General features: G+C 38.2%; 1 protein-coding gene across 1 annotated transcript in view; it reads right to left on the bottom strand.

Moving 5' to 3' along the window:
- Positions 1 to 20,142, bottom strand: part of NUP210L (nucleoporin 210 like) — a 138,394-nt gene that overhangs the window by 93,750 nt on the left and 24,502 nt on the right. Inside the window, exons 11-12 of the mRNA XM_044005441.1 lie at positions 19,445 to 19,582; positions 18,806 to 18,961 (exon numbers count right to left, since the gene is read on the bottom strand). Of these exons, the coding sequence (XP_043861376.1) occupies positions 18,806 to 18,961; positions 19,445 to 19,582 (294 nt within the window). The remainder of the gene's footprint in view (positions 1 to 18,805; positions 18,962 to 19,444; positions 19,583 to 20,142) is intronic.

Raw genomic sequence — 20,142 nt, 5'->3', positions numbered from 1 at the left:
TTTCTAGCTTTTTTAGTTGCATCTTCAATTCATTGATCTTTTTTTTTCTATTTTAATGACATAAACATTTAGAGATATAAAATTTCCCCTAAGTCCTGCTTTGCCTGCATCCCATAAACTTTGGTATATTGTATCATAATTGTAATTTTCATTAATGAAATTATTGTTTCTATGATTTTTTTTTCTGGGCAATGAGGGTTAAGTGACTTGCCCAAGGTCACACAGCTAGGAAGTGTCAAGTGTCTGAGGCCGGGTTTGAACTCAGGTCCTCCTGAATCCAGGGCCAGTGCCTTATCCACTGTGCCACCTAGCTGCCCCCTATGATTTGTTTTTTGACCTACTCATTCTTTAGAATTAGATTAGTTTCCAATTAATTTTTAATCTATCCTTCTACTGTCCTTTATAGAACATAATTTTTATTGCATCATTATCTGAAAAGGCTGCATTTAATATTTCTGCCTTTCTGTATTTGTGAGAGTTTTATGCCATGTACTGCTGAGAAAAAGGTATATTCATTTCTATCCCCATTCAGTTTTCTCTAGAGGTCTGTCATATCTAACTTTTCTAAAATTCTATTCACCTTCTTAACTTCTTTCTTGTTTATTCTGTGGTTAGATTTATCTGCTTCTGAAAGGGGAAAGTTGATATCTCCCACTAATGCAGTTTTACTATTTCCTCCTGTAGCTCATTTAACTTCTCTATTAGAAATATGAATGCTATCTCACTTTGTGCAAAATTTTATATTGATATTACTTCATTGTCTATGGTACCTTTTAGCAGGATGTAATTTCCTTCTTTGTCTCTTTTAATTAGATCTATTTTTGCTTTTACTTTGTCTGAGACTATAATTGCTACTACTGCTTTTTTTTTTTTACTTAAGCTGAAGCATAATATATTTTGCTCCAGCTTTACTCTGTGTGTGTCTCTTTGCTTCAAATATGTTTCTTATAAACAAAATATTGTAGGTTTCTGGTTTTTAATCTATTCTGCTATCCACTTTCATTTTTTGGGAGAGTTCATCCCATTCACATGATTACTGTATATTTCTCTCCATCCTACTTTCCCCGTTTATATTTTTTTCTTCTCTCTCTCCTTTCAACCCATCTCTCCTCACTGATGTTTTGCTTCTGACCACTGTCTCCCTCAATTTGTCCCCCTTCCTGTCTTGTCCTCTTCCCCTCCTACTTCACTCTAGGGTAAGATAGATTTCTATACCCAACTGTGTGTATGTTATTCTTTCTTTACTCCAATGAGAGTAAGTTCAAGCAATGTTCACCGCCCTCCCTTCTTTTCCTCCACTGTCTTTCGTGCCTCTCCATGTGATATAATTTTTTCGGGGGCGAGGGATTGAGGGTTAAGTGACTTGAGGCTATCTCCTCATTATCTTTTTTTTTTTAGTGAGGCAATTGGGGTTAAGTGACTTGCCCAGGGTCACACAGCTAGTAAGTGTTAAGTGTCTGAGGCTGGATTTTGAACTCAGGTCTTCCTGACTCCAGGGCCGGTGCTCTATCCACTGCGCCACCTAGCTGCCCCTTACTTCATGATTTTTAAAATTGAGTTCTGCTCCTAGGGCACAAGGGCCACTGTCCAAGGCTTCTGGTCAAGCCTGTTCACTGGCTTGCCGCATAGAGGTGCCTCTAGGGCCAGTGGTTAGCCTGTTTCACTAGGGTCACCCAACCTAGTCACACCTGCTCCAGGATTGCCAGGCCTAGCCACTAGCCTACTGTGCTAGCACTAGAGGGCTCACAGCTGGCTGGCTATGCTACTGGCTTGCTGAGCCGCTCCAAAGGCTCAGTTGCTGATCTATGCTGTGGCTAGGGAACCTCCCACTGGCTTGCGCAGACATGTGTGTGCTGGGCTGCATTCACCTTTAACCCAGGTTAGATAGACCTTTCCAGTCTAAGTTATCTTGGGCTGGTAAACGGTTTTACACAATATTTTTATGGGTTCTGTAGCTCCAGAATTCATTGTGAGGCTTGATTTAAAGTTGTTTAGAGAGAAACTGGGAATAACTCAGGCAATTTCCTGCCTTTTCTCCACCATCTTGGCTCTGCCTCCATGATCTCACCTTTCTTAACAGAAGGCACCATTTACCAAATTACCTTTTACCTACTACCAAAAGACAAGCACCCCAATGACCCCTTCCAACATGTCATATATATATATATGTATGTTTATGTAATGTATTCTATACAAGACATTCACATCTAACATCACCCAAAAAATCCAAAAATACTTTCAAGAAAATAATATATTGGCTGATGAGCAAAAGGGTGTGCCAAAAAGTTCCATGGGGTATAAAGAGCAACTAACTCATTGTAAATGTGGTAATTACTGAACAAATGATCTGAAAACATTATAAAATGTATATTGTCCTTATTAATGTAAAATTTTTGACCTAGTTCTATACTCATGCTTATTCATAAACTGCAAATACATCAAACAGATCCCCAAATAGTGAAAACACTATATCATTTGAAGTCTACATGTTCTTTATTTAAAGCAAAACACCAATACAAAAATGTAAATAACAATGAATATAAAACATGATGTGGAATCATACTGACTTACCCATGTTCCCTCTTTAGGCTATATACAACAAAATAATATTAGGATTTATACTTCAGACTAATGTTATTGATTTCATCTGAATGAGAAACCTAATTAGTCAATAAGCAGTTAAGTTCCTGCTTTGTGCCAGACAAAGAAAGCAAAAGACAGTCCCTGCTCTCAAAAAGCTTACAATCTAACGGAGGAAGACAATACATAAAAAGAAGTTGGGGGGTGGGGGGGAGGGAGATCTTAACCTTAACAAGATACCCTTGCTACCTTTTCTTCAACTAAAAAGATCTGAAATAATTCCCTCCACTAAATCCTTTTTCTGGTTATCAAAGGCCTATCCACTTTCTGAGTTTAAGAAGAAATTCTAAATTCCCAGAAAATAGGATAAGGTGACAATCAGACTTAAATCAGGAACATTTAAATCCATTTAATGTGATTATCTGCTATCACCTTTAAACCAGACAGAAAGGTTTAGGAAAATTTTTCTCCAGGATCCATTAATATGTTAAGTACTATTGTTCTGTTTGTTGAATCAAAACAGTTCAAACAACTTTCACTTGAGCTCTGTAACTATGTTTTGTTTTATTGCGGAATTTTGTCTTTGGGAATATTATAAACTAGAACTAGAAAATTAACTGTGTCAAAGAGAGGCATCAGGAAACTCTGACCTTTAAACATTTCTCTCTCTAAGCAGAGATACTAAGAATTAGAATAATTTAGTTAATACATTTGTCTCTGGCAGGCACTTGTGTCCAAAATGCAGCATGCATTTTTTTTCTTTCACATTGGCTTTTTTCAGTATTTATTTAGAGCTGAACCCCATTACAATTCTGATTAGCCCTAAACCCATTATCACCATCTCTCATGAACAGAAGTGAACATGGCTTCTTAGTTAAAAGGAGTCACACCAAAACATTAATCACATGATATACACATGGATGACATTATTTATATACAGCCAGTTAAAACAAGACCAGGAGCTGATTGTGGCTGAGATCATGAGTTTCTTATTGCAAAATTCAGACTTAAATGGAAGAAAGCAGGGAAAACCATCAAACAGTATAGCTATGATCTAAATAAGATTCCTTATGAGCATGAAGTGGAAGTGATGAATAGATTTGAGGGATTAGGTTTGGTAGAGTACCTGAAGAACTATGGACAGTTTCATAATATTATACAGGAGGCAGCAACAAAAACATTCCAAAGAAAAAGACCAAGAAAGCATAATGGATATTTGATAAGGCTTTACAAATAGCTGAGGAATGAAGGAAAGAGAAAAGTAAGGAGAGGGAAAGATATTATCCAAATGAATGCAGACTTCCAGAGAATGGCAAGGAGAGAAAAGATTTTCTTAAATGAGAAATGCAAAGAAATAGAAAACAATAAAATGGGAAAGACCAAAAAAAGTCTCTTCAATGGGGCAGCTAGGTGGCACAGTGGATAGAGCACCGGCCCTGGAGTCAAGAGTACCTGGGTTCAAATCTGGCCTCAGACACTTAACACTTACTAGCTGTGTGACCCTGGGCAAGTCACTTAACCCCAATTGCCTCACTAAAAAGAAAAAAAAAAGTCTCTTTGAGAAAATTAGAGATATCAAGGAAATGTTGTATGTAGAAACAGGCATGATTAAAAAAAAACAAAAAACAGTAGGGACTTAACAGAAGTAGAAGAATTTAAAAACAAGTGGCAGGGCAGCTAGGTGGCCCAGTGGATAAAGTACCAGCCCTGGATTCAGGAGGACCTGAGTTCAAATCTGGCCTTAGATGACACTTACTTAGCTGTGTGACCCTGAACAAGTCACTTAACCCTCATTGCCCTGCCCCCCCAAAAAAAGGGCAAGAATATAGAGAACTATATAAAAAAGATCTTCATATCTGTGATAACCATGATGGTATAGTTACTTATCTAGAGCCAGGAATCTTAGCAAATTAAGTCAAGTGGTCCTTAAGAAGCACTGCCAATAATAAGGCTAGTTGAGGTGACAGAATTCTAGCTGAACTATTTAGAAATCACTCTGTGTGCACTCAATGAGAATGCACTCAATATGCCAGCACATTTTGCAAAAGCAACAGTGGCTGGGGCAGCTAGGTGGCACAGGAGATAGAGCACCGGCCCTGGATTCAGGAGAACCTGAGTTCAAAATCTGGCCTCGGACACTTGACACTTACTAGCTGTATGACCCTGGGCAAGTCACTTAACCCCAACTCCCCCTCCCCCAAAAAATCAACAGTGGCCACTGGATTGGAAAAAATCAGTCGACATTCCAATTCTAAAGAAGAGAAATGCCAAAAAATGTTCAAATTACCTAACAATTGCACTTATTTCACACACTAGCGATGTTATGCTTAAGATTCTACAAGCTAGGCTTCAGCAATATGTAAAATGAGAATTACCAGAAGAGCAGGCTGGTTTTCAAAGAGGCAGAGGAACTAAATTGCCAACATTCACTGGATTATGGAGAAAGCAAGAGAGTTCCAGAAAAAAAAAATCTACTTCTGCTTTATTGACTACACTAAAGCCTTTGACCATGTAGATCACAAAAAATATGGCAAGTCCTCAGAGAGATGGAAGTACCAGATCGTTTTACTTGTCTCCTGAGGAACCTGTATGTGGGTTAAGCAACAGTTAGAAGCAAACATGGAAAAATGAATTGGTTTAAGATTGGGAAAGGAGTACAACAAGGCTGTATATTGTCTTCTGATTTATTTAACTTACATGAAGAGTATATCATGTGAAATGCCAGGCTGGATGAATCAAAAGCCAAAATTAAAGTCGCTGGGAGAAATATCAATAATCTTAGGTATGCAGATGAAATCACTGATGGCAGAAAGTGAAGAATTTAAAAGCCTCTTAATGAGGGTGAAAGAGGAGAGTGTAAAAGCTGGTTTAAAAAACGACAAATGAACAAACAAAAACCCAACAAACTAGGATCATGGGAACTTGGTCCCATCCCTTGCTGCCAAATAGACAGAGAAGAAATGGAAGAAGTGTCAGAATTTATATTCTTGGGCTCAAAAATCACTGCAGGGGGCAGCTAGGTGGCACAGTGGATAGAGCACCAGCCCTGGAGTCAGGAGTTCCTGAGTTCAAATCCAGCCTCAGACACTTAACACTTACTAGTTGTGTGACCCTGGGCAAGTCGCTTAACCCCAATTGCCTCACTAAAAAAAAAAAAAAATCACTGCAAACAGAGACTATAACCATGAAATAAAAGATGCTTGCCCCTTGGAAAGGAAAACTCTGGCAAATCTGAATAGCATACTAAAAAACAGAAACATCATCTTGCCCACAAAGGTAAATATTGTCAAAGTTATGGTTTTTCCAGCAGTGACATATGGCTGTGAGAGTTGGACTATAAGAAAAACTGAGCACCATAGAACTGATGCTTTTGAACTGATGCTGAGAGGAGCAGAACCAGAAGAACACTGTACACAGTAACAGCAACATTGTGTGATGATCACTGTAATAGAATTGGCTCTTCTCAGCAGTGCAATGATCCAAAACAATTTCAAAGAACTCATGATAGAAAATGTTCTCCACATCCAGAAAAAAGAACTGTGGATTCTGAATGCAGATTGAACCATACTGTTTCTACTTTGGGGCTGGGTTTTTTCCTCTTCTTTTATGAGGTTTTCCCCCTGTGTTCTGATTCTTCTTTCACAATATTACTAATGTGATTGTACATATATAACCTATATCAGGCTGCTTTCCGTCTTGGGGAGGGGGGAGGGAAGGGAGGGTGGGAGAAAAATTTGGAACTAAAAATCCTATGAAAACAAATGTTGAAAACTATCCTTATATGTAACTGGAAAATAATAAAATACTTTTATAAAATAAAAAAAGTCACATCCATAGGAAGTCTATCCCAATCCCTCTTTTTTTTTTTTTTTTTGGTGAGGCAATTGGGGTTAAGTGACTTGCCCAGGGTCACACAGCTAGTAAGTGTCAAGTGTCTGAGGCCAGCTTTGAACTCAGGTCCTCCTGAATCCAGAGCTGGTGCTTTATCTACTGTGCCACCTAGCTGCCCCTATCCCAATCCCTCTTAATCCTAGTGCCTTCCCTCTGTTGATTATTCCCAATTTATCCTGAATATAGGTTGTTTGCTCCATTATTTGCATGCTGTCTGCCCCAGTAGACCGTTAAGTCCTTCAGGGCAAGAACTCTCTTTTACCTTTCTTTGTATCCCTAGTGCCTGGCATATAGTGGGAGCTTAATGTTTATTGATGACAAAGTATATGAGTATTTTGAGTGAATTGTAAATTGGTCCCCAGATATTTTATAGATTTCATTGTTATTTGAAATGGGATTTCCCTTCCACTACTGGCTCTTGGATTTTGTTATTTAGAAATGCTATTGTTTTATTCCTGAATGATTAACAAACTTTCACTCTGTTATACTCATCCCATCCCAGTGATTCTGAACCACTGGTTGCCTTTGTTCAAATTCCATTCTCCATCTTTCACTGACTACTCCTTTATTTATTTTTTTGTGAGGCAATTGGGGTTAAGTTACTTGCTCAGGGTCACACAGCTAGTAAGTGTTAAGTGTCTGAGATCGGATTTGAACTCAGGTCCTCCTGAATCCAGGGCTGGTGCTCTATCCATTGTGCCACCTAGCTGCCCTACCACTCCCTTATTCTTACCCTCCTCAGCCTAATCCTCCCCAACCTCCTCCTAAGCTAACAACCTTTCACACTGTGCTCTCTGGAATACCTGCTTCAAAGGTGATGAATTGGATATCATCTACAACCTCGTCCATTTTCACTCCCTCTATCTTCTTGTACTTATGAAGACCTGGCTCCCTCCTGATAACATAGCTTCCCTGGCTACTGTTTCCAGCACTAGTTGCATTTTTATTCTCATTTTATTTTCATTTAAACTCATTGGTTGTGGTAGGGGAATTGCAATACTTCTTGTTTCCCATTGCTACCAGGTTCTTCCTCTACCATCATCGCAGCATAACCTCTCCTCCTTTGAGGTTCGTTCAAACCAACCCAGATTCTGATAGCTATTGTCCACAGGCCTCCAGGACACTGTCCTTTCTTCTTAAATGAATTCAGTACCTGACTCATTCTTGCTCTCCTGTCCAACTCTTGCTCTATTGCTAGGGAACTTCAACATTTAGAACGATACTTCCTCAAATACCCTAACATCACAATTCCTCAACTTAATCATTTCCTATGACCTCCTTTTCCATGCCACAACAGCTATACATGTTGTCCTATTACCCCCAAGTGTTCCATATCCCTCATGATCTCTCAAAGTTCTTTACCTGATTATCAGCTGTTGTCATTCCAGCTCCTCCTCTGCCTTGCAAGTCCTACCTGGTTCCTTGTTCTCACTGCAATCTCCAATCCCTTTGGCCCTCAGTTCCTTTAGAGACCATTTACCTCTGCATTGTCTATACAATCTCTTCCTTTCCACATCTTGACCCCTTGGTGAATCAGTTTGAATCTCTACTGTCCTCTTCTCTTCAGTCCCTTGCCCCTTTTTTCTTATCAAGGATTTTGCCCTTCCAAACTCCAGTCTTGTATTATTCCCATCATTTACTGACTTCACTCATATGCTTGTGCTACTAAACAAAGATGGAGAAAAATCACAAAACTGTGATGACTGGTATAAGAGGGCAGACTATTTTGCCTCCTTTGCCAAATATAAGGGGGCAGATCTGTTCTCCCATAATTATGCCAATTTTAGGGTGGCATACCCTCCAAGAGAATACTAAGATACCAAAGAAAGAGGGGATCATACCAGTGTGATTATTAATAGTTTTTATTAGGGTTAATTGGGTTGTTTGGGAGTCTTCTCAAAAGAGGCCAGTTGTCCTGGGCAGTAGCAGGACAAAGTAACATCCTGGATCCCTGTGCCAAACCCAGACCAGGTCAGGTATTAGACAGAAACAGAACAAAGAAGGCACAGTGCCAGGATGGCCCAGAGTCATATGCAAGTTTTCCTATGGGACAGTTGGAACTTCTTTTGCAGTTCACATTTATTCAGGGTAGCTTACATTTTTCTGTGTAGTCATAGGTAACATTCCCTTCTGGCTCACTCCTGTACAACTGGGTCCATAAGTTTATATTACATAATCTCAGCTGGGTCCTAACTGTGGCAAGGTAAACCCCTTTTATAACAATTCACTATATCTCACCACAATGGTTAAAAGTATTTTGAGAAAACCGCCTATACTAGGTGCCTGCACTTCCTTTCCTATCACCATTTTCCTAACTCTATAATCTTTCTTCCAACCTTATCATTCAACTGAAACTGTCCTCCCCAAATTAAGAATGGTCTCTTAATTGCCTGATCTAATGGTCCTTCTCAATCCTTATCCTCCCTGACCTCTGAAGCTTCTTTCTCCTCGATACTCTCTTCTCATTAGATATTTGTGATGCCTCTCCTTGTTCTCCTTCTACCATTGGGAACTCTTCTCTTTCTCTTTTGCTAGATTTTCATCTAGCTCATGCCTGCTACAAGTAGGGAGCTCCAAGGCTCTATCCTAGGTCTTCTTCCCTTCTTCCTATTTCACTTAGTGATCATATCACCCCCACCCCCCATGGATTAAATAACCATCTCCATGCAGATGATTCCCAGTACACGTATCCAGCTCTAACCTGTCTCCTGACCTCCAGTGTCATGTCTCCAGCTGTTTATTAGAATACCTCAAACTCATAATGAAAAAAAAAAACTGAACTCATAGTCTTTTGCCCCAAATCTTCCCCCATTCTTAACTTCCCTATTATATTGATTATACCACCACCCTCCCAGTGACCCAGCTTCTCATCCTAGGTGTCATTCTTGACTCCTTAATCTCTCTTATTGCATGAATACAATCTGTTATCAAGTCCTGTCAACTCTACCTTCACAATATCTATCATATATGCCCCTTTTTCTCTTTTATTATTGCAACCACCCTGGCGCAGACCTTCATCACCTCACTCCTAGACTATTGCAATAGGCTTCTAGTTGGTCTCTCTACTCATTTGTCAAACTATTCTTCCTAAAGTACAGGTCTAACCATGTCACTCCTTTATTAAATCATCTCCAGTGGCTCCCTATTATCTCCAAGATCAAATATAAAATTTGGAATTTAAAATCCTTTATAACTTGGTCTCCTCCTACCTTTCCAGTCTTATTAAACCTGTTATTCATTTTTCATTTGGTCCAATTCCTTGTGACCCTGTATGGGGTTTTCTTGGCAACAAGTGAAGTGATTTGCCATTTCCTTCTCCAGTGAATTTAAAGCAAACAGGGGTTAAGTCACTTCCCTAGGGCCACACAGCTAGTGGGTCTGAGGCCAAATTTGAATTTGGGTTTTCCTGACTCCAGGCCTAATACTCTATCTACTGAGTCTAGCTGCTTCTTAAAACCTCATCAAACTATACTGCTTTATTAATCCTACTCCACCATAAATACTTTGTGATCCAGAGACACTGGTCTCCTTCTTGTTTCTTGCACAAGACACTGATGTGTTTTTCACTGGCTGCCCCCCATGCCTGAAATTCTCTCCCTCTTCACCTCCATTTCTGGCTTCTCTATCTTTCTTCAAGTCCCAGTTAAAATCCTACTTCTGCAAAGAAGCCTTTCCTGAACCTTTTAATGCTAGTGTCTCCCCTCTGTTTATTCTCTCTGATTTATTCCATATCTAATTTGTACATAGTTGTTTGCATGTTATCTTCCCTATCAGACTATGAACTTCTTGGGGGCAGGCACTGGGGTTTTTGTTTGTTTTTTGTTTTGTTTTTTTTCCTTTCTTGGTATCTCTAGTGCTTAGCCCAGTGCCTGGCACATAGTAGGTGCCTGGTTAATGCATGCCGACAGGCAGTATTCAGCAAAGTGATATCTGGCAGGGATTATGAGACTAGCAAGGAGCAGGTATAGATGGAATAGTACTATGACATTATAAGAAGACAGCCATGGCTCCAGTGTCAAAGGGAGCAGTTATTCCTCCTTACATGTTCCCTATTTATTTCTTCTCATTGATAATATGTGTATTTGTAGGAGAGGACACCCCAAGGTTAGGAGGAAAAGGTTTTGTTGCTACATGTCTCCCTATGACATTTCATTAGAGGCTCTTGCTTTGAAATGCTTGTGTCTTCTGGCTATTAGATGGGGAATAACATGACTTGTGGTTTCATCAGATGAAGACTACCCAGAGTAGAAGCCCTTGCAACTTGGGGAAGAGGGTACCACCAGGCACTACATGAGTTTTTAAATGTTTCTTGAATGATTCCAAACCTTTTTCCAGAATGGTTGAACCAGGGCAGCTAGGTGGCACAGCGGATAGAGCACCTGCCCTGGAGTCAGGAGGACCTGAGTTCAAATCCAGCCTCAGACACTTAACATTTACTAGCTGTGTGACCCTGGGCAAGTCACTTAACCCCAATTGCTTCACCAAAAAAACCAAAACCAAACCAAAACCAAACCCAAAACAGAACGGTTGAACCACTTCACTCTCTTACCAGTGAATTAGTGGGCCAATCTCCAAACAGCAACTTCAACGCTGAATTTTTCCAGACTTTTTCTTGACTTTCCCAATCAGTGGATATGCCAAAGGGACTAATTAATGAATTCTGTTTAAATTGTTCTGTTAATGCACATTGTAAATCTTCTAGCTTTTACAATGATTCTGTGTAGGAAAAAACATCATGTCCTATACCTGATATACTGTCTAGCTCAGGCACCATGTTCTGCAGAAGACTTCTCCTCATCTACTTAGGTGCTGGTGCCTTCCCCTTTAAGGTTGCCTTGTATTTATTTTGTAGGTATCTCGGATGCGCCTATACCTAGTATAGAGGCACCACTCAGCAAGGGCTCCTAAGGGGCTAGCAGTTCATACCGCTGCCTGTGCTGTATGCAGCCACTGCAGTTTGTGAAGGCTCATTGAAGGGGGGGCTGACTTCCAATATAGGGTAATTAGGCTTATTCCTGTACTCACTGGCTTGCCAATGAACCCCAGCCCTAGTATCCCAGAGACTTTGTTAATTACAGTAAAAGTTATGGCTCATGTCTGGCTCTCCCTAAGGGGAAAGTGAAAGAGATATCATATCCATTGTACTGTATGTCAGGTAAGAGACGGGATTATTTTCTTACACAAAAATCAATGTTAAGCCTAGAAGAATCACTACAAACATTTAGAGAAAGATCAGAACTTCTAGATTAATTTATCATTATAGTTTTCAGCTGCTAGGAGGCTATTATCTAAGCCTCATCAAAACATAAAACACTGGGGATGGGGAGGGTCTGGCTGAGAGCACATATGGCACAGAGCATTCCAGTGCCTGAAAAAAAGGTTGATATGTGGCAGCAGGGCAGGAAGCATCAGGGCAGAAAGATCCCAGGGAATCCCTGGACCACTGCTTGGTGACAGAATGGTAGCACCTGGCATCCCTGCTGCCCACCACCCAGTTCTGGATCAGTGATCCAGGGAGTAGAAGATTGTGGACCCTAGCTCTGTGGCTCTGATCCCAGGAACAGAGCAGCAACAACTCTAGCTTTGCACTCAGCATGGAAGTTGGCAGTAGAATAACTAGGGCAGGAAGCCTAGACCAAAGGGAAGCTGGCAGTTAAATTGCTCCAAATCTGCAGAGCCTCCCAAAAGGCTAATAGTGATGGAGTTCAGCAGCAGTCTACTGAAACTCCCAACCAAGAAGAAAATGACAGACCCAAACTGGGTCAGGAACTCACAGGTCTCAGGCCAGGAGGGCAGAGAACAAAACTCACCCCAATTTGGGAGAATGGAAAGTTTGCAGACCCTCAGAATGAGCTGTGAAAGCAGTAAAAGGATGTAAGAAGATGGACACTCAGGCCAAACATCCTCCCTACCTCCCTAGAATTGCACTGAGCCCAGCACTCACATGATGCTCAAAGTCAAGAAGGAGGCTGGAAGAAAAACAAACAAAAAACAAACCTGGCCATAAAGAGCTCCTGTTGTAGAAAGGAAGCTCAAGACATAACTACAGAAGAGGAGAATAACTCAAAAACATCTATAAGCAAACATTCAAAATAAAATGCAGCTTGAAAACAAGTCCAACAAAATTCCTAAAAGAGTTTTTCCAAAAGGATGAAAAATTATTTAGAAAACTGAAAGAATAGAGGAAAAAATAGAAAAACAGGGAAAGATAGGGAAAAAGATATGAAAAGAGAATTAACAGTTTATAAAAAGAGGAATGAAACATAACTAAAGAAACTAAAAATTAAAGGGTCCATTAGAAATCAAAGAATAATAAAACAAAGTCAAAAGACTGAAAAAAAATAGAATATGAAATATCTCACAGATCAAGGGGAGATAATTTAAGAATCAATGGACATGGGGCAGCTAGGTGGTGCAGTGAATAAAGCACCAGCCCTGGATTCAGGAAGACCTGAGTTCAAATCCAGCCTCAGACACTTGACACTTACTAGCTGTGTGACCCTGGGCAAGTCACTTAACCCTCATTGCTCCGCCAAAAAAAAAAAAAAAAAGACTCAGACTATATGAAAGCCATTAACAGAGAGAGAGAGAGAGAGAGAGAATAGGCATCATATTTCAAGAAATAATAAAATAAAACTATCCATAGTATCTTATGACCAGAGAAAAGTAAGTATTTAAAGAATTCATCAGTCATCTACTAGAAGAATCCCAAAATGAAAACTCCCAGGAATATTACAGTCAACATCCAGAATTCCCAGGTCAAGGAAAAAATAGTGCAAGCAACCAAAAAAGAAAGAATTCAAGTATTGAGGAGCCTAAGTATCACACAAGATTTACCAGGCACAACTCTAAAGGAATGGAACTTGGAATATAATATTCCAAAAGGCAAAAGATATAGGCTTACAGCCAAGAATAAACCTACCTAGGAAAAATTACTATACTCTCGACAGGGGAAAAAAAAGATATTTAATGAAACGGAGAACTTTTAAGCATTCCAGATGAAAAGACCAGAACTAGAGTGTAAAATGTAACATACAAACACAGGATTCAAGAGAAGCATTCAAAAGGTAAACATGAGAGAGAAACCATAAGGGACTAAACAGGGTTAAACTGTTTACTTTCTTAGACAGAGAGGTAATACATGTAACCCCACAGAATTTTACCAACACTAGGGTTGTCAGAAGGAATCTAATTAGATAGAGGTCCTGGGTGTGCTTCTATTATTTTTGTATGATATCAAGATAAAAATGTAGGGGTGGGAAAAAGGAATGCACTAGGAGAAGGGGGAAGGAAGAGGAAAACTGAGGAAAATTACTTAAATCCAATGTGCAAGGAAAAGTTTATACAAAGGAGGGAACAGGTGACACTGGAATTTCACTCTTATTTGAACTGGTTAAAAGAGGGAAGAATACACATATGCACACAACTAGATATAGAAATTAATCTTGGGGGCAACTAGGTGGAGCAGGGGATAAAGCACTGGCCCTGGATTCAGAAGGACCTGAGTTCAAATCCAGCCTCAGACACGACATTTATTAGCTGTGTGACCCTGGGCAAGTCACTTAACCCTCACTGCCCTGCCAAAAAAAAAAAAAAGAGAAAGAAAAGAAATTAATCTTACCCAACACAGAAGTAGGAAGGAAAGAGATTATGGAGAAGGAAGAGAATAAGAGAGGAAATAAAAGAAGGGAGGCAGTGGAAAGAAGCAAGACAGACTCTTGAGGAGGGGACACAGCAAAAATGAGATGGATCAACATAAGAGAATAGGGTAGAGGGAAATACATAGTTAGCAATCATAACTGTGAATATGAATGGATGAACTCACCCATAAAACAGAAGCAGATAGCAGAATGGATTAGAACCAAGAATCCAAGAGTGTTGTTTATAAGAAATACCCTTGAAGCAGAAAGATATGGAATTAAACTAAAGGGCTATAGTAGAATCTATTATTCTTCAGCTAAAGTAAAAAAGGGAAGGGGTAGCAAAAATAATATCAGAAAAAGGAAAAAAACAGTTGTAATTAAAAGAAGGAAACTATATTTTACTAAAAGATATAATAGACAATGAATTCATATTAATACTAAGCATATATGTGCCAAATAGCATGGCATCTAAATTGTTAAAGGAAAAGTTAAATGAGTTACAAAAGGAAATAGTAAAACTATAACACTGAGGATCCTCAATTTACCCCCTTTCAGTCTTTAATAAATCTAATGATAAAAAAAAATTTGGGCAATGAATAAAATTTTAGAAAAGTTAGATATGATAGAGCTCTGGAAAATACTGAATGAGAAGAGAAAAGAATATACTTATTATCAGCTATGCATGGTACCTTCACAAAATTGACCATGTATTAAGGGGATAAAAAACTCATAAATAAATGCAGAAAAACAGAAATATTAAATGTATCCTTTACTGACCATAATACAATAAATATTATATTCAATAAAGGGCCTTTGAAACAAGGATAAAAATTAACTGGAAACTAAATAACTTAATCCTAAAGAATGGGTGGGTAAAAGAACAAATCATAGAAATAATCAATAATTTCACTAAAGGTAATGATAGTAATGAGACAACATACCATAAATTTGTGGGATGCAGGCAAGGTAGTATATACTGTAAAGAATTCCTTGTGATTTGAGGTTTTTATGACCCCATCTTTTGGCTAAAATTAAAAGCACTGGCTGGGGCTCAGGTGCCACACCTTAGCACCACCCACTGGCTGTAGCCGTTGCCATGGCGCTGGCAGCTCATGTCATCACCACATGCTGATGCCTAGATGGGCCTGGCAAAATTATAATGACTGGAAGCCCAGTGAGGGCAGTTATGTGACTGTCAATCAGGGCTGCCAGCCAATCAGCTTGGGGCTGTGTGTGGACCGCCTGGGTTTGCTGGGAAGGAGAAGGGAGGAGATTCACCATTCTGGCATGAGCTGGAGAGAGAGCTGCGTTGCTCTGCTGAGTCCCAGTGGGTGGTGTGATCTCAGGTCGTATAATTTTCTTTCCCCCATCCCCCTTTTCCTTTGTCCCTAGTTCTATTAATCTTATTTTTGTTTTAAATTTGTTTTCCTGTTAATAAACCCTGTTCTGTTTTTTGAAAGAGGCTGTTAATCTCCTTCCTCATCCCAATATTACAGTGAGCCACCTAACTAACACTCGCCAATTAAAATTTGGCCCCTATGTATTGGGGAAAATTTCTATCTCTAAACTCTTTCATTAATAAAAGAGAGAAAGAGTAAATCAATGAACAGGATATGCAACTAAAAGAACCAAAAAACCAACAGACTAGATACCCAATTAAATATCAAAATCTTGAAAAGCTTTGTATATCAAAATCCTAAAAAGATACTATAAAGATTAAATATCTTACTAGCTGTGTGACCCTGGGCAAGTCACTTAACCCCAATTGCCTCGCTAAAAAAAAAAAAAAAAAGATTAAATATCAAAACATCAAAATTTTGAAAATCAAAGGCAAGATGAACAAACTTAAAAGTAAAAAAAGCCACTGCATTAATAAACTTAGGAGCTAGTTTAAAAAAACACATGTACAACAATAAAACAGATGAGCCATTAATTAATTTGATTTTAAAAAGAAGAAAAACAAATTACTAATATAAAAATGAAAAAAGAATATCTAATGAAAAAATAAAAGCACTTTTATTTAAAAACGTATTTTGCCCAACTATATGCCAATGAAACTAGCAAACCAAATACAATCAAAGTCATACTCATCAAAACAATTTGGTACTAAATAGGAAACAGAAAGGTTGATTGGTGGAACAGATTAAGTACACAACATACTAATGAGCACAGTAACCCAGTGTTTGATAAACCCAAAGATCCCTTCTAGTGAAGCAGTAACTCAGTATTTGACAAAAACTGTTGGGAAAACTGGAAAGTAGTCTGGCAGAAACTAAGAATAAATCAGTATTTCACACTATACAGCAATACAAGCTCTAACTGGGTATGTGATTTAAATATGAAGAGTGATATCATAAGTAAATTAATTAAAGAAGCATAGAATAAATTACCTGTCAGATTTATGGATAGGGGAAAAGTATACCAAATAAGTTATAGGGAGGTTTACAGAAGGTAAAATGGATAATTTTGATCACATAAGTTTTTGCACAAACAAAACCAATGCTGTTAAAATTAGAAGAGAAGCAGGAAACTGGGACAAAATCTTTGCAGCAAGTATTTTTCTGATACAAGCTTCATTTCTAAGATATATAGGGAACTGAGTCAAATCTATAAGAATAAGTCATTACACTTTTGATAAATGGTCAAAGGATCTGAATAGAGAGTTTTCAGAAGAAGAATTCCAAGTTATTATAAACTATAGGAAAAATTATTCTAAATCATTAATAAAGAAATACAAATTACAACAAATTTCAGGTACCTAGGTACCACCCTCACAACCATCATACTGGCTAAGTTGAGAAAAATGGAAAATAACAAATGCTAAAGGACCTGTGGGAAAACAGGTACACTGATGCATTATGGTAGAGCTGTGAACTGGTTCAATCGTTCTGGAAATCGATTTGGAACTATGCTCAAAAAGCCATTGAAGTGTATATACCCTTTGACCCAGTGTTATCACTACTAGTTGGATAGAGTATTAGCCCTGAAGTTGGGAGGAACTGAGTTCAAATCTCACCTCAGACACTTACTAGTTGTGTGACCCTGGGAAAGTCACTTAACCCCAATTGCCTTAAACATCTGGAGTCCTCTCCAGTAGTCCTGATGTATATCTTGCCACTGGACCCAGGTGGCTCTGGAGGAAAGAGTGAGGTTGGAGACCTTGCACAGCCCTCCCTCACTTAAATCCAATTCAGTGCAAGTCATGACACCATCCATGTCATGATCCTCTTTGAGAATTAAGGTTAAGGATATAAAATATATCCACATAAATCATTAGCATTTCTATACATGACCAACAAAGTCCAGCAGCAAGAGATAGAAAGAGAAATTCCATTTAAAGTAACAGTAGATAATATAAAATACTTGGGAGTCTACTTGCCAAGACAAACCCAGGAACTCTATGAACACAACTACCAAACACTCTTCACACAAATCAAATCAGATCTAAATAATTGGAAAGATATCAATTGCTCATGGATAGGCAGAGCTAATATAGTAAAAATGACAACACTGCCTAAATTAAGTTACTTATTCAGTGCCATACCAATCAGACTACCTAAAAATTATTTTATACAGCTAGAAAAAATAATAACAAAATTCATCTGAAAAAACAAAAAATCAAGAATATCCAGGGAAATAATGAGAATTAAGGTTAAACAACAACTACTACTACTAGTTCTATACCCCAAAAAGATCAAAAAAAGAGAAAAAGCACCCATACATTAAAAAATATTTATATCAACTCTTATTGTGGTGTCAAAGAACGGAAATGGAAGGGATGCCCATAAACTGAGGAATCACTTAACAAGTTATAGTATATGAATATGATGGAATACTATTGAGCTACAAGAAATGATGAAGGGGATGGTTTCAGAAAAACCTTAGAAGGATGGTATGAATTGATACAAAGTGAAATAAGTAGAACCAGGAAAACAATTTATACATTAACAATAATACTGTAAAGGTAATCAGCTTTGAAAGACTTAAGAACTCTGATCCAATGACCAACCATAATTCTAAATGACTCATGATGAAACATGCTATCATCATCCAGATAGAGAGCTGATGTACTCAGAGTGCAGAATGAATCACATTTTTTCTTTCTTCTTTTTCTTTCTTTTTTTTTTTTTTAGGGGGAGAAAGAGGGACATGGTTAATGTGTACATTTTTTGTATGACTATACATAATTGTAATGAGCTTTGTCTTTCTTGCCTTCTCAGTGCATGGGGAAAGAAAGAAAGTGAATCTGGAACTGAAAAATAATTGAATTTTTAAAAAATTATAAAGGAGAAAAAGAAAGGGAACATTAGTTTTATTTCAATTCTGAAAATGAGAAAATTTCTCTCAGCAGCTAATCTTTGTGGTAAACATGTCACATAAAGTTACATAAAAATCTGATGTTCATAATCTATAAGGAAGTGACAAATTCATAAGAAAAATACCCATTCATCAAAGGATAACTGGCCAAAGCTAATTAAACAACAGTTCATGAACCCCAGTTCATATCCCCAGGCCTGTTTAGTTAATAACAAAAAATAAAAGCAACAATGAAACTAATTTTTAATAAAAAATGTATAGTTAAAATTAATCTGGGCCTATGCTAAAAACTTCCTACTCAGGAAATATTTGGAGATGGAAGTCTAAACTCAGGTAGGAGTCCTCAAGGGCAAATGAGGTAAAGAAAGACTTGCCTTTATTTCTCCATAACGGAAGGGATTTTGTACATCTCTGGCCTGAACAGTGCTGTTGCCTTTGACTTGGCCTGCAGTCACCACTCCCTTTATGGTCACCATTGCTACTGTTTCATTGGAAGAGGTCCAGGTAAAGTTGCCACTACCACCTTCTACCTATAAGGAAGCATATTTTAAAAGTTTATTATCTCAAGAATAAATCTATGTGATGATTAAGGGCAAAATTGGGTTGGTGAAATAAAATTAAGAAAATAATTCCTAGGACCTTCAGGAGCTGTGAGATCATATTAAAGAAATAGATAATAACTAAATGGCAAGAATAATGTTCAAAGGAAAAGAAATGGCAATATTTGATTTTGAAGGTCAAAACAGGCAAAATTTATATATATATAAAAGGAATAGTATGACCTAAAGGTACAGGTGACTTGGGCAGAAGGAGAAGAGGCAATGAAACAGGAGAAAACTCATCATCTGTTATAGCTTCTAAGAGCATGGTTAAGTGGGAATCAATAACTAAGCCCTATTAGGATACTGGAGAAATCAAGGACATTCTACATTTTATAAGCAGTTACAATAATATCTATTAATATAGGAGTTCATTCATCCTTTTGTAATTTCCTAGGCAACAGTACACCGTACCTGCACTTTGTAACGATAAACCATTTCCATGGGATGGTGAGGAAATGCTAAAAAGGGAGGTGTCAGCATAATGGGAAAATAAATCTTCACTTCTTGCTGGTGGCTAATTTGATCTTCTAAGAAATGAAGAGTGTCATTCTATAAGAGGGTGTGGAAAGTTACATGAGGGCTGTCATTATGATAGATATTGACATTCACAGTCAACAAACTACATATACTAACAGAAACATAAGTAGTAATAGTATCTCAGAGCCACACTCTGTGCCATGCCCTCTCCTCATGAGAAGAAGTCCAAGGATTTCTCTCTTGGTTTCTCTTCCCCAGCAAGAGGGTGTAATTCTTTAAAGAGGAATTCCTAAGGACCCCAAACCCCCTACCCTATTCCCCCATAACACTAAGAACCAATAAAAGTATCCACATAAAAAAACAGAATTAATCTAAACTGAACTTGGGTCCCCAAGACAGCTAATCAGTTACTCATGCATTTTCTTTTTCTTATTACTAGTTTGTAATGAATATAAACAAGGTGACTATAGCAAGTGTTTAAGGAACTTATTTCAACTGGAATTAGTCTGGGTCTTTTGTAAAATAAACTACAATAAGAACAACCTCAAAAGAAATCAGGATGGGATACAGACAATGTAGTCAGTGAGGGGGAAAAACAACTGGATCTGAAATCAGAGGACCTGGTCAAATCA

The sequence above is a fragment of the Dromiciops gliroides genome, chromosome 4 (assembly GCF_019393635.1).
Source record: "Dromiciops gliroides isolate mDroGli1 chromosome 4, mDroGli1.pri, whole genome shotgun sequence".
In the NCBI taxonomy this organism is placed as follows: domain Eukaryota; kingdom Metazoa; phylum Chordata; class Mammalia; order Microbiotheria; family Microbiotheriidae; genus Dromiciops; species Dromiciops gliroides.
This window is presented reverse-complemented; position numbering and strand designations above follow the sequence as displayed.